This window comes from Onychostoma macrolepis, chromosome 23, assembly GCF_012432095.1.
Source record: "Onychostoma macrolepis isolate SWU-2019 chromosome 23, ASM1243209v1, whole genome shotgun sequence".
In the NCBI taxonomy this organism is placed as follows: domain Eukaryota; kingdom Metazoa; phylum Chordata; class Actinopteri; order Cypriniformes; family Cyprinidae; genus Onychostoma; species Onychostoma macrolepis.
In genome coordinates this window covers 26,938,174-26,954,066 of record NC_081177.1, presented here as the reverse complement: position 1 = coordinate 26,954,066, position 15,893 = coordinate 26,938,174, and the positions used below count along the sequence as shown (strand labels likewise).

General features: G+C 36.1%; 1 protein-coding gene across 6 annotated transcripts in view; it reads right to left on the bottom strand.

Annotated features, from left to right (window-relative positions):
- Positions 1–15,893, bottom strand: part of LOC131531755 (utrophin-like) — a 248,003-nt gene that overhangs the window by 205,908 nt on the left and 26,202 nt on the right. For all 6 annotated transcript variants that reach the window (XM_058762784.1, XM_058762788.1, XM_058762786.1 and 3 more), the window contains 7 exons: positions 12,861–12,922; positions 11,734–11,826; positions 10,540–10,617; positions 8,439–8,528; positions 7,767–7,939; positions 6,830–6,945; positions 4,366–4,517 (listed from right to left, as the gene is read on the bottom strand). In XM_058762784.1, the coding sequence (XP_058618767.1) occupies positions 4,366–4,517; positions 6,830–6,945; positions 7,767–7,939; positions 8,439–8,528; positions 10,540–10,617; positions 11,734–11,826; positions 12,861–12,922 (764 nt within the window). The remainder of the gene's footprint in view (positions 1–4,365; positions 4,518–6,829; positions 6,946–7,766; positions 7,940–8,438; positions 8,529–10,539; positions 10,618–11,733; positions 11,827–12,860; positions 12,923–15,893) is intronic.

Below are 15,893 nucleotides of genomic sequence, written 5' to 3'. Positions count from 1 at the left end.
AAAGAAAAAAAAGACACTTATGTCTGATAATCATTTTCAAACATTAAGCCATCAAGCATTTTAATTTGGCTGCTCAAGTGTAAATGAACACAGCGTTGCTCTGAAACATGCTATTGAATTAAATTAAATAAATCTAATAAAATCACAATCTATACAATAAGATAAAGGCCTATCGCACTAGGCCACAGCCATATCACCCTGCAGCCCAAGACCGGTTGCCCACGAAGCTAAGCAGGGTTGAGCCTGGTCAGTACCTGGATGGGAGACCTCCTGGGAAAACTAGGTAGCTGTTGGAAGAGGTGTTAGTGAGGCCAGCAGGGGTGCTCACCCTGTGGTCTGTGTGGGTCCTAACGCCCCAGTATAGTGACAGGGACACTGTACTGTAAAAAAAAGCACCGTCTTTCGGATGAGACGTTAAACCGAGGTCCTGACTCTCTGTGGTCACTAAGAATTCCAGGACACTCATCGTAAAGAGTAGGGGTGTAACCCTGGTGTCCTGGCCAAATTCCCTCCACTGGCCCTTGTCAATCATGGCCTCCCAATAATCCCCATCCACTTGATTGGCTCTATCTCTCTCTCCTCTCCACCTGTAGCTGGTGTGCGGTGAGCGCACTGGCGCCGTTGTCCTGTGGCTGCCGTCGCATCATCCAAGTGGATGCTGCACACTGGTGGTGGTTGAGGAGAGACCCCCTATATGATTGTAAAGCGCTTTGGGTGTATAGCAATACACAATAAAGCGCTATATAAAAAAAAATAAAAAATAAAAAAAGCCCTATTTATTTAACCCTCTGGCCCTCTTCTGTCATTTTTGACAGAAACAAAATTTTATATTTTGACATTTTAAAAATCTTAGCTTTGTCAAAAACACTCCTCAAAATATTTGCTACGGATGCGAAAAATACAGAAAATCGAACCATCCGAATTAATTTTTATGACGGACAAAGTCCGTTAAGTCTGTCATAACTTAAATATATTGGGTTTCTGCTGTATGTATATATATATATATATATATGTATATGATGCAGGCACGTCACACGATTTCTCCTCCCTATTTCAATCAGCGTCTGAGCACCTGTCAGCAATGAGAAAACAATTTGCGACGTACTTTAAAGAGGATTATCGCTCTTTTGCGTGGGTTCGAGATCCGTTTGTGTGCACAGCAAACAAGCTATCAATTGATATGCAGGAACAGCTTATTGAGCTGAAGAGTGACATAGACTGAAGGAACTCTTTAGCTCCTCCCTCTTTCGTCATTCTGGGCAGCATTGCTGCAGGAATATCCTGAACTCTGTGACGTCGCCTTGAAGATTCTCCTTCCTTTCGCGTCGACATATTTGTGTGAGGCAGGACTCTCAAAAATGACTGCACTCAAAACGAAATACCGCAATCGTGCACAAATCGAGGATGATTTGAGGCTATGTTTATCAAACATTGAGCCAAGAATTGAGGATTTTTGCAAGGCAAAGCAGGCTCAGGTCTCACATTAACATCACCTACCTGCAAGCTTCTGTAAAAAATGCAGATGATGCCTACTATTAGGCCTAGTAATAATAACAATAATAAAGCATAAATTAATATCAGAGGTCTGGTGCCAATTCCCAATTATAGCAATAGCCTAGTAATGATAATAGGCCTACCTACCGCTACTGATGATGATAATAATAATAATAATAATAATAATAATAATAATAATAATAATGTGGGCCTAAAAATAATAGCCTAGGTCTATCTATCTATCTATCTATCCATCCATCTATGCAAGGTGGTGTGGGGGGTGGGCACTGAGGCCCCAACTGCAATGAACCAGCTTTGGGGGGGCCCAGCTTGCAAAAGGTTGAGAATCCTTGCTCTAGAATATCAGGAGTGCAAAAGAGACACCCACACACACGCACACACATACATATATACACAGAAATGAACTGGTAAGACTGCAACAGAGCAAATTTTGAAAATGTTAACATTTATTGAATTACATTGAATAAAATATCAATTAGTTACAAAATGTCTGTATAAAGCGTTTTATCTATTCCTTTTGTTGTTAATTATCAAATACTGAGTAACAAAAATGCTTACTATGTGTTCCCTTTCTAACTAAATTTTAATGTTTGACAGTTATCATAATGTAAAACCCGATACTTATCTAACCAAAAAATCTAAACCTTGACAAAAAGTAGTTTTTTAAAATGTCTAGACATACATCTAATAGCAAAACCTAAAAAAAATTAAGAATCCACCCATCTCTGACTGCATGTGTGCACGATATAGCACAATATATACACTGCACAACTGCATGACTCACTCTTACCAGTGAAAGCAGAAGGCAGAGAGGAAGAGAGAGAGAGAGAGTGAGTGAGTGTGTGAGCGAGGAAAGGAAACTGGTAGAAGGGGAGTCATTTATTGGCACTAAAGTGTGATGCCCTTTTTCCACCGGCAGTTCCTCATCAGAAAACAACAGAATAACAACAACCGCTTTTTAACTGCCATTGCTTTCTTTTGCATCCTGTGAGCAATGAATCCCATCATGCATGTTCTCTACTCATATATTTGATGAAAAGATGCACCTACGTCTGCATGAAGTCATGACTTCCTCTGGTGTTCACAGTCAGCTGAACAAGCAAGTGGCTGTGTTAAATATATCTGTGCGTCTGCTCTGCTGTGTATAACACTTCATTACGACGTGCCCATCTGAACAGCTGTTAAAACTCATACTTCCCATTTGCCATCGGGACCATCAATATTAGCCGGAGTTTATAAACACAGAGTCATTAGACAGATGCATGAAGGTGTTTGTGGTTGTTCAGACACTAACAGTTTCAGTAATAAGAGGATTTATGCTAATGTCTACAAGCATCATGTCTGGTAACATCAGCTTTCAGTTGACAGACACAGCACATTTTTATTTGATTTGATTATAAATATATTAAATTAACACTACTAATATTATTACTCTGTTCCAAAATTTAAGCTGACTATGTAGGCTGCATTTGAAGGTATAGTAGATTCGTTCATGATGTGAAGATAAAAAACATTTTCATTTTCAAATTATGAAGCAGAATTAGCATGTATCCTTCACAGAGAAGGCTTGGTGAAAAATTGAATTCAAGATGGCGGACAATTACGTCAGTTTTGAATATGACTGATTTAACTCCAACAATTATAGATTAAAAACTAGTTCAGTCTCATTAAAAATGCAGTATTTCAAACAATACGTGTGTGCACCATGTATTTTTATGCTTATTTGAGAATCAGTGTTAGCTTAGCAACATGCTAATACCATGCTCTATTGAAATCAATTGTGTCAAGTGTTTTTTTGTGCAATTAGCGTTCGTGAGCACCACCAAGACGTAGTTTTACATTACAGTAGTGCCAGTTTTATTTGCAGTGCAATGTAAAAGAGATTAGAAAACCTTTCTGTAAAAAAATAAATAAAAAATATGACACTGATGTCATGCAAATGTTCATGTTGGTCTGAACCAAAACCAAACCAAGCATTCACGCCGAATATTCATCTTGATGTAAACAGGCATTTACTCATGGAACAACAACTTCTTCAGCTAATCATACACATAAGCGAGAATAAATAATAAATAATTATTTTATAAAAATATAATTAAAAAGGAAGTAAACACTGTTACCAACAGGGCACTCAGTATTCTGGGAAGTTTGTGTTGCATCGGGAATCATATTTTTTCAAATAAAGCCAAAGTAACACTCATTTTACATACAGAACACAGTGAAAATGGCACGGATATGGCAATGGGCAAATGGATAAAGTACAGCATAATTTCAAATCATGAGTTTAAAGTTTGTTGATCACGCATCTCCAGTAAAGCTGAACTCTCTTCCTGTCAGCGTTCAATACACACAGATCGACCGTCTCGCAGAGCACACGCGATCATGCAGGTTACAAATGCACACTTCACAAGATCTCACAGCTGGATTCGACTAAGTTTGCAAGGTTTGGGAAATTAAATATTCATTAGTCATTCAAAGATTTGTTTAAATGATATAAAGGCGTATTTGCTGAATGCTAACATCAAACGAGAAAGTATTATAATGTTTGCCTTTCTACTATAAATATTATAAAAGCAATCGTTATAATACTTACTGTATACAGCGCAGTCAAAATAAAAGTCATGCCTCGAACGCATTGCCAAACAGAAAAACTTAGCGGCCGATGCTGATATTTGAAAAATGCCAGATAAAAAAAAAAAAAAATCGGCCAATATGTCGGTCAACCACTACTCAAGACCACTGTAATCCAAAGAGTTTTGGATTATGACCATTTTGGCACATGATGGGACACCAATCTGAGACAGTTAACTAACTAAAGCACATGTCTTTTGGGGTAACTAGTGCACTTACAGCGTGTGCATCCTCGTGGTCCACCTTATAGCGTCTGGGCAGCGTCTCCACCTCTCTGATGTCGTCTATCGTGATGTCATTGGGAAACACAGCAAAGAGTGAGGTCACATACATGATGACGGACTTCTTATCCGGCAACTGCACCGCCACATCTAAGAGAGAAACACACGGAGAGAGAGAATATGAATATGAATATGAATATGGGTGTGTGTTTATGGAGTTCTCTATGAGGCCCCTCTGATTAGTTATGGCTCATGTGAACTTGTGTTCAGGAAAAGCCATGTAATCCAATCAAGTCCAGATGATTAGTCTCAGGATCTGGGCTCTGGAATGTGCTGGACACTGGTTTGTTGACTGGCATTGTTTCATTGGTTTGATTCCCTGCTTCAGGCGTAAACAGAAATCTGACAAGATCTTCAAACAAAGCCAACATCACGTCAGCTGAAGATAATGGTCAAGAACGCTAACGTTTCTGTATGCTAAAGATACATTTCTGCAAAATTCTGCCGCCAAAAATTAAAATTGTCCATTGGAGCTGTGCAAATAATCAAAATCAAAATAATCAAAATCGCGATATGGCTTAGTGTGATTATCAAATTGGAAAGGCTGCAGTTTAATAAAATAAATACACGTGCTGACTGTTTTATAGTGAAGCGTGGCTCTGTGTTCATTTACACATGTATACACATTTATACATGTATATATAGCCCTACAAACAAGCACAGAAAACACATTGCATTTGCATTTTAAATCTAAATTTTTCTCCCCTTGCCCATTGATGGCCTCCAACTCCAACACAATGGATTCGGATGTCCTCCTCTTTGGAGTTGGAGAAAATCAAACATTCTATAAGAGGGTTATCTAACCAGTTTAATAAAGCTTTCAAGCAATATTAGGGAACATATTTCACTGTCGGACATAGACTGAATCTAACCCTAACCCTAATCCATTTTCATTGTTTTCTTAAGCCACACTTTCATTTACCTTTTTTTTTTTTTTTTTTACTATTCTTATGCATGAATTAGTATTATTATTATTATTATTTATCTATTGTATTAAGTGGATTCTGTCTTTTGTTCTGCTATGTTTTCTTCTGTAATATTGTCCTAAAACTCAAAGTTTAAAAAGGAAAGAAAATATTTTTACCAGAAAGAAAAAACATGTTTTTCCCCCAATTCTTGCAGTCCTATTGTCCACTGTAAATAGTGTAGCAATGTATGAAGCACATCTCAAAAAAAGTCATCTCTAAGTCACTTTCAAACAGTTTAGCCTTCATCTGCTCAGTTCAGTGAATCCACATGACTTTAGCTGCGAAATCTTTATGGAAATATTTTGCCCTAATGTGAAATTTCCAATTTCGTGGATATCTATTTAAAGCTGCAGTCCGTAACTTTCTTTGGTTAAATATGATCCGAAATCAATATTTGAGCAAGTACATAACCAGCCAGTGTTATTGCCTTACTTTAGCCCGATTCACAACGGTTAGCTTATAACATTGTTTTCTAATTTGAGTGGTATGGGTAGGTTTTCGCGGGAAATTTGAGCATGGCACTGCGTCATTACGTCACGTCTGTAAACAAAGAAGTTTTTCCATCCACTAGGCTATCACATGTGAGGATCGTGCAGGTGACGGATCGTTTATAGCCTTCTCTCACAGCAGCTAGAATAATTAAATGTACCATTTTGATGGCGGATTGTAATCCAGAAAGGATTGTGTGTTTATGCAACACATGTGAATGAAATTAAATTATTTTCCAGTTTTAAATGTGCTTCTGATTACAGATAGCCTGGGATTGCACAAGATTTATATTTTAAAGAAAACCAGTTCGAAGGAAGAATAATTTGCTTTTTGGGTTAAAATAATTTGAATGGTATGACAATTATACAGTTATACACACTATACTCATAGTCACGCAATGCTGATGTTGTTAACATTAATAATTTGAGAATGAAGTATAACAATAATAATAATAATTTGCACGGTTTGATGTGATATGAGCCAACTGATCGTTATATTTACATCACCATTGGTAGCGCTATTTATGGTAATATGTTTTTCATCAGTTGGTCAGAACAAACATGGCAGACTTGTTACTTGTTCAGATGGCAATCTGGTGAAAATTCTTATTTGGGTCATATATTCCAAGACGTAGGCTAGAATCTGTGATTGCGAAGTACAGTAAATATCCACACCGGCACGGTAACTGACTGCTACACATTCACCTCAAAACATTAGATTCATCCGTGCTGGAAATGTGTCAACTCACAACCCCATGCAAGGAAGATAATTCCTCACAGAGCTGCAATTCCAGGTTTTCAAACAGAGATGGCGACAAAGAGGCAAAACTATGGACTGCAGCTTTAAATGACTATGTCACCAAACAATGGAAAATGTTTGTAGTTATAAGTCCTTCTGCTTCTATTCTGAATTGGGAGCAGTTCTAGTGTCACGATGCTTCTTTACCTTCTGGATCCAGGAGTCTCTCAATGTTGAGCTGATCTTTGGCGAATGTGAAAGCGTGGTCCAGTCGCTCCACTGGGGTTAGATGAACTATTTCCTCCCAGCTGAACCCATGAGGCCTGAAACACAATTCACATCAAGAGTCTAAACGGCTGTTCACACATGCAGCAACAAACTAACCTGCAGTCATTCACCATCAACGAGAGCTGACATGAGCAACAGCGTTCAGTGACGAGATTCAGTTCACTTCTAAACATCAGGTAGTCACTTTGACTACAGAATGCAGTTCTGACTCTTTCGAAACCGAACCGATGTGGGCCGACAACCACATTTCTGTTGTGGTGTGGATGAAGCCCACAGATCGAGAAGATATTCAATATTCTGCAAACTTCTGTCATTCATAGCTACACACCCTTGTGTGTTTGCTTATTAAATATTTGCAGATCTGACAACTCTTCAGGTGCCAATAAGGGTGTAGTACTAAGCTTGGTTTAACACACTTTGTTTAAACCTATTATGCAGATTTCCCTACAATACCAGAACTGAAAAAAATGTGGAAAATGTCTGGATTACATCTGGACCTACCAACTTGTTCTCAATCCCTTCATCCACAAACATTTTACATTGCTTACATAAGTTAATAAAGCATTTAGTGATTAAGGTGCAAACATGCATTAAATCTACTGAGAATTTTTCTGATAATAAATTACAATTAGCTTTGTGTTTTCTTTTACCTTTTCAGTCAATGTTACATTTAAGTTTAAAAATGTGTGTGTGTGTGTGTGTGTGTTTCCGTGGGCTCATGACATGATCCACTCAAAGCTTATGAACACAAACTCTCTTGACCTCTGACCCAATCAATGCGCTCCAGACCCTTTCCCTAGAGAGTGCACTGACAGCAGCCTCCAACATGCCAGCACTGTGAGTGTGTGTGTGTCACCTGAAGTGGTGTAGGATGGCGTTGAAGGCCAGGCCGTCTGCCCAGCTGGTGGTGAAGTTGAGCACGTTGACGTTGTTATAGTTGCGGGTGCAGTTTCTCACCCAGCTCAGCAAAATCTTCTCACTGTTGGTCTGCTGAAGACTGGACATCACATCCTTCATGACGTCCTTGACCTGCGCGCGCACAAATACACACACACACACAGAGAAGATAGTTAGACTATATCTCATAGTCATCTGACTTCATTTAAAAATAAACGTGAAAAAAGAAAAACATGATTTTAATAGTGAAAGCCCATCAGATGTCCTCACAAATCATTTATTGTCATATTTGCTTTTGACTAGTGCTGTCAAACGATTAATGGCGATTAATCACATTCGAAATAAAAGTTTGTGTTAACATAATATATACAGTATGTGCGCTGTATATATTTATTATGTATATATATAACTACAAACACATGCATGTATATATTTAAGAAAAATATGTTGTTTATTAAATATATATATATATATATATATATATATATATATATATATATAAAATACAAGAATATACATATATAAATGTATATGTAAATATTTCCAAAATATATACTGTAGAATAACATATATTATAACATATATATATATATAAAGAATCCAGATTTAAGAGCTTTGTGTGTTTTCTGACCTGCCAGTGCAGTATAATGCTCCAGATGAGTCCTAGAGTGAGCTTATGATTGCCATCGACAATATCAGTCCCGATATTCACCAGGTCCACCTGAAAGAAAAATAAATGCATAAATAAATGAATGCAACAAAACCATAAAAACTGAAAATGTCAAAAATAAACAAACAATATTTTATATATATATATATATATATATATATATATATATATAAACCTTCATTAATAAATGTTCCTGGTTTACTGTGAAAATTCAGTGCATGTTAATACGGGGAAGAAAAAAATAATAAAAAGAAAAATTACAATTACACTTACACTAAAATACACTTTACAGGAAGGTTCTATTTCTTAGCATTACTTAAATATGCTAATTAACATGAACTAATAATAAAAATAATTATTCATTAATATCAGCTAATCCCAACATTTAATAACATTAAAATAAAAAAATTAAAAAAGTTACATCTGTTAATATTATTTAATGGACATGAGGTAACATGAACTAACAATAAATCATTATATTTGTATTGCCCTACATTAACAAAGACACAATTTAGTTTCTTTGTTCAGTAACAAAGATGCTGAATTACTCATTGCATTTACTGTAAAGTATTACCAATAATTATTTTGATAATCTTTCAAATTGTATGTAATAACTCTCTCCACCTCTGAATTACTTTTTGACTAATATAACCACAGTTAAAAATAGATCCGAGTATGACCTACATTATTTCCAACTAAACTCAAAAATGTGTTACATACTGTGTCACGTCATGAATGCCGTCGCATGCCTTCATGTTTCTAACCTGCTATTACTGACTCGGAGAAAAGCGGGCATTGAGAGAGGATTACGGACGGCTGGCGTGATGTGTGTGATTGTGTGTAAACAAGCCTATCTGACAGTGTGTTTACAGGTGTAGATTAACCAAACCTACACTTACCATTCACGCGTTCGACTTAAGCTGTCATGTTTGCTTAGAGAGTCAACCTCAAACATCCCTATCACTGCGTTTAGAGAGCCAGCTCAGCCTCAACATAATCGGTGTGTAATATTCAAAGAACGTAATCAAATCAACAGCAGCGTCACTAAATATTTGGCTGCATTTATGAGAGATTACTGGAGGATCAAACATCTGGACCAGGAGCGATGAAACACCACATAAACCTGCATTAGACCCACACAGATCCGGTTTTATCGGTCAAGAGATTAAAACACAGGAAATCGTGCTGTGTGAATATTCACCGCTCAGCTAATTACAGGGTAATGATAGACACTTATATCGGCCAGGACAATTAATCATCCAACATTAGGCTGTTTTTGAAATGTTCAGTGTTTGAAATAGCTGTTGGAGCTTTTCCTATATATATATATATATATATATATATATATATATATATATATATATATATATATATATATATATATATATATATATATATATATATATATATATATATTTTTTTTTTTTTTTTTTGTAGGGCTGTCAAACACATACTTTCTGTGATTAGATTACTTTTTTTTTTTTTTTTTTTACATTTTCTTTTTATTGTAAAAATTTGACAGCTGAGAGCTGATATTCTGACGGAGACAGAAACACCACTATAATAAACGCACAGCTAAATGTGACATTTATTATAATGGGTTTATGTGAATATTGTTCAGTTAAATAAAAAACTAAAACATTTAATGATAAAATTAATAAAATAAAATAAAATAAAATAAAAAATATAAAAATAAAATAAAATAAAATAAAATAAAATAAAATAATAAAATATTGGTAAGCCCACTAAAGACAATGATCTGGAACATGAGTGAACATGTAAAATGTGACAGGAAAAACACATTGTCTGTCTGACTCCAGGCCATCAAAGTATAAAGACAGAGGACGAAACGTAGAGACCTTGCCGTCAAAACGCCACACTAGTGTCCCTAAAAGACACACAGGAACTGTAAAGCGTTTTAATTAGACTGCCCTTGCTGTAAGTTCCCTAGGCAGCGTCTGTCAGCTGAAACAAGGCAAGAAATAAAAATAATTTTCTCCCGCAGCTGAAGCCCAGAGAGTCACCCAGCAGCAAGGACACATGGGAAGGTAGAGAGACTCACGCTGTTCTGATGAAGGACCTGCAGCACGCGGTTGACGTTGTTGAGGGAGTGGACTCTAGTAGAGCCTCGCTCTTTGGTCTGAGAGACAGAGAAAGAGAGAGTTACGCCATACAGTCACGTTCACAAATGTACAGTAAAAACAGTGCTGTTTCTGAACACGCACCATGATAGTACCGTGGATCCTTTGAAATACCTTGGAATAGTGCGGAGCTAAATAAATTACCATTCAAAAGTTTGGGCTTGATGAGATTTTTTTTACATTTTCGAAAGAAATCTTATTAAGGCTGCAGTAATTTGATAAAAATCATTAATATTGTAAAGTATTATAACAATTTAAAATGTAGAAATTAAAACTGAATATACTGTAAAATGTAATTAATCCCTGTGATCAAAGCTGAATTTTCAGCATCATTACTCCAGTCTTCAGTGTCACATGATCCTTCAGAAATCATTCTAATATGCTGATTTGCTGCTCAACAAACATGATTATGATTATCATCAATGTTATACATTATGCCATTTTGTCATCTTTTTTTTTTTTTCAAAAATAAATAAATAAAATAATGATAATAAATGCATTAACCTCAAACTTTTCAACAGTAGTGTAGTGTAGTGTAGGGCCCCCTTCCCCTCCCCCTACTTTTGGATGATATTCAATATATATCTTGATGTATATTGTATTTGCTGAAAAATTACTTGAAGGTGATTTTTTGTCCAATCAGAAGAACCATTTCAACTAAAAGTTAGCAGCCAATTTGATTTATAATATTTCATGCAACAATTAAAAATCATGTTTTCCACACCGATTTCACTAAATGAACAAAAAAAAACATATGACTGAATCAAGTTTTGAAATGATTTACACCTTAATGACCAAAATCGTCATAGAAAATGTTTAATAAATAAATATTTGATAAATTACCCGGCCTACCTTACAGTACTATGTAAATACTATAACATAATCATTCAGTTTCACAGTCTGATATCAAAATAATGGCGTGCTACTTTACATAAGAGCTGCAGAAGAAGAGCGATGAAGATGAAGCCCACAGCCTCTGTCACTCAAACGCTCTGTGTGTGTAACTCTAAATCAGTGTTTGGTTGAGGCTAAATATAACACACCATTCAGACACAATACACTCGACTGCTATTCAAACCCTCCCAACCATCAAACACACACACACACACACACACCAGTGTGTTTCCAGTCAGTCCCTCCAGGAGATCGAGGAGTTTTCTTCCGTCTCTCAGGTCAGAGAACATGTCTTTGATAGGTGCCTTCCCCGTCTACAACACATAACAGTAAAGTTAAATGCGCATTAAAAATAATATTTTCCGCATTGTTTTTCACCAAATAATCAAAAATCATATAATCACACATCAACATCAAACTACAAAATGTACCTTTTTTTAAATATTGTTAAAATACACAAATAAAATACAAAACAATGCTAATTCTTATTTGATAATTATATTATTATTATTGTTAAAACAATAAATATATTAAAAATGCTGCGTAGAGACATATCTGTCTACAAACTAATCGCTGAATCAAGTTTTGAAAGTGAAAGTGGGAAGTCAACCCAATAATTGACTTCTAGTTATCTCAGCATATTAACAGAATACACACACATTCAGCTTTCAAACAATAACGTGCGCACAGACGTGTTTCAGTCTGCTTCTCATGCGAGCACCTGGAGATTTGCTTTGGTGCTCACACTGCACATAGTGTGACCCATTTTAATAAAAATAAATAAATAAAAAAATAAAAACAACATTAGTAATAATAGTACTATTTTAGTTCATTTTTAAAATATTAAATAAAGTGTGATATTTCTATTATATTAATACTATTATATTTTAAACTAATACAATAAGTATTAAATAAAATACAATTATTTAAAATAGAGTGCTATTTACATGAATTTAATAAATAGAAAGTAAAAAAAAAAAACAGCACTTATTTGAAATAGATGCCTTTACAGTCACTTTTGATCGATTGAATGCATCCCAATTTAATGCGTATTAATTTAAACAGATAAATCCATGAATTTAATAAAATGATACTTTAAAGAATATCTGTGCTCTTAATATTTTCCTCATGTGGTGTCCTTTATAAGACGCTGAAGGTCGAGCTGCGTTGTTAACGCAGTCATGCCTAACATGCACTTCAGCATTGACTATATTCACAATACACTGTAGAGGAACCTTGAGTGCACCGCTGCTTAGGAAGAAATCAACAGTTTGAATATCTCGGAGTTACTCTTCACGTTCAAAGCAGAAGTTCAGAAGTTCAGCACAAGCTCTGTCAGCACTATTACCTTGGAGAACTGCGCGTTGATCCATTTCGTGAAGGTTTTTTTCTGTACGGCATCATGTTCATCTGAAAAACGACAGACACGGGAGAAGAGAGAGAAGGTAAGTAAGAAGGGTTTGTACAGCACAGTAAACATTCATGTGTGAATGAGAAACACTGCTGAGATCTGCAGACACTTTCACTTCCACAAACTGAAAAAAGAGCGACTGACGGATAACAATTCGGATAATTGAACTGAATTCTGTGTACAGTTCAATTAATTAATGGACAAATCCTCAGTAACCAAATGGGTACCGATTCTTAATTTGTTAACTGCAATTAGATTTCTTCCGTTGATCACGAAAGAAGATATTTTGAAGAATGTTCCTAACCAACCATTTGCTGGTAGATACTGACGAGTTACTAATAAGTCAATGGATACCAGCATCAACATTCTTCAAAATATCTTCTTTTGTGATCAACAGAAGAAAGAAACTCATACAGGTTTAGAACGACATGAGAGAAACAAATGATGACAGAATTTTCATTTTTTGGTGAATTATCGCTTTAAATGTTATGGATAATTTTATAATAATTTATAGTGTCTTACTCTCCACACTGCTTAAAGGGATAGTTCACCCAAAAATGAAAATTCTTTCATTAATTACTCACCCTCATGCCGCTCCAAACCCGTAAGACCTTCATTCACCTTCAGAACACAAATTAAAATAATTTTGATGAAATCCGAGAGCTCTCTGACCCTCCATAGACAGCAACGCAACTGTAATGTTCCCAGAAACGTAGCAAGGACATCGGTAAAACAGTCCATGTGACATCAGTGGTTACGAGAATACTTTTTGTGCCCAAAGAAAACAATAATAACAATTTATTCAACAAAATTATTCTCCCTGAGTTACCGTCTTCCGCCGTTTTGGAGAGTATCCCAAAACGTGATCAGAGTTATCAAAAATATCTTGATTTGTGTTCTGAAGATGAACGGAGGTCTTACGGGTTTGGAACGACATGAGGGTGAGTAATTAATGACAGAATTTACATTTTTGGGTGAACTATCCCTTTAATTACATCCACTCCACACAGTTCTGCAGATTTTCCACCCTGCAATTTCCACATGGGTCTACCCTTAACTAGAGGCCTTTAAACTAGTTACTCATTGACAGACATCTTTTAAATTGCTAGAAACCTTGAGGTGTAGGTCAAGTAAGGGACCAATACGATACTTTCTTGTAACTGTCAATCAAAGCACAGGAGGCGGAGTCTGTGTAATGCAGCATCAGATCAAAACATTACAGCATTAGTGTGACATTGTGTCTGCTGTCCATATATCCCATTTGAATCCACACAGAGCCTGTGTGTGATCCTGTTACCGAGGGACAAGATTCCCACACACACACACACACAGCGTGAACCCTAGAGGGATCAAAGGTTAAGACCACCAGCCTGCTGGGTCGCCTGCTCTTTTGAGAGAGAGAGAGAGAAAGAAAGAAAGAAAGAAAGAGAGAGAGAGTGAGAGAGAGAGAGAGAGAGAGTGTGTGTGTGTGTGTGTGTGTGTGTGTGTGTGTGTGTGTGAGTGTGGATGAGGGCCAGAAAGCCAGGAATGCGCTGCAGGCAACAGAAATGGTGTGAAGGAGCGTTTGTACCCCACACACACACACACACACATACACCTAGCAGTGTGACACACATCTCTCACACACAGGAAGGAACCAATCATCATCACTATCAATAGTACAGTTGTCACCGGTCATCTTTACAACACTCTGCACAAATATTCAAATACATACACGGTCAGAATTGTTGATACCCTTGGTAAATATGATCAAAGAAGGCTGTGAAAATAAATGTGCATTGTTAATGCTTTTGATCTTTTATTTAAAAAATAAAAATAAATAAAATCTAAGCTTTCATTGGAGAATAAGATTTTAAAATGGGGGGGGGGAAATATCATTATGAAACAAATGTTTTTTTTTCTCAAATACATGTTGGACACAATTACTAGTACCCCTAGAAAGAGTAAAATATATCTGAAATATATTCCCATTCATATTCAATTTTGAGCACACCAGCGTGATTATGAACATGAAATTATCCAGTCATGGCTTCCTGTTTCACAGAAATATAAAAAGGAGGGAAAACAAAACAAAGGGCAAATTCCCTTAATCATCCATCACAATGAGAAAAACCAAAGAATATATTTCTGATGTGCAGCAAAAGATAATTGAGCTTCACAAATTAGTGAAGTGGCTTTAAGAAAAGAGCTAAAGCAGTGAAAATTCCCATTTCCACCATCAGGGCAATAATTAAGAATTTCCAAACAACTGAAAATGTTAGGAAACTGCCTGGAAGAGGACGTGTGTCTATATCGTCCTAATGCACGGTGAGGAGGAGAGTTTGAGTGGCTAAAGACTCTCCAAGGACCACAGCTGGAGAATTGCAGAAAATAGTTGCGTCTCAGGGTCAGAAAACCTTAAAAAAAAAAAAAGATCAAACAGCACCTATATCACCACATGTTGTTTGGGAGGGTTTCAAGAAAAAAAAAAAAAGAAAATAAAATGCTTTCACCAAAAAACAATCTCCAGCATATTTAGTTGTCAGACACGACTGGAACTTTAAATGGGACTGGCTTCTATGGTCAGATTAAACTAGGGATGTAACGATTACCGGTTTGACGATAAATCATGATAAAATTCACCACGGTTAGTATTACCGTTTCATTTTTTAATTATCATTAAAACCGTATTCGATTACCACGATTTGAACATCTCACGATAAATAAATACTGTCCAGCATAAAGCAGTTTTCAGTAACAGTCTGACGTGCGCACAGCAGCAGAGTAACTTAGTTTCGTTTTGAGTGAAAACACGGCAGAAAAGCTGGGAGGTTTTAAAAGAGTGCTGAGGGAATTATACAAATGAATATATGAATTAATTAATTATATGAATGTACCTCTGAAGTTTCTGACTGTCTTCAGAAACTATTCGATGGCATTTTGTTTTCATCTTCGCTCCATGTAATGCCTAAAGGAAGTGTTCTTAATCGT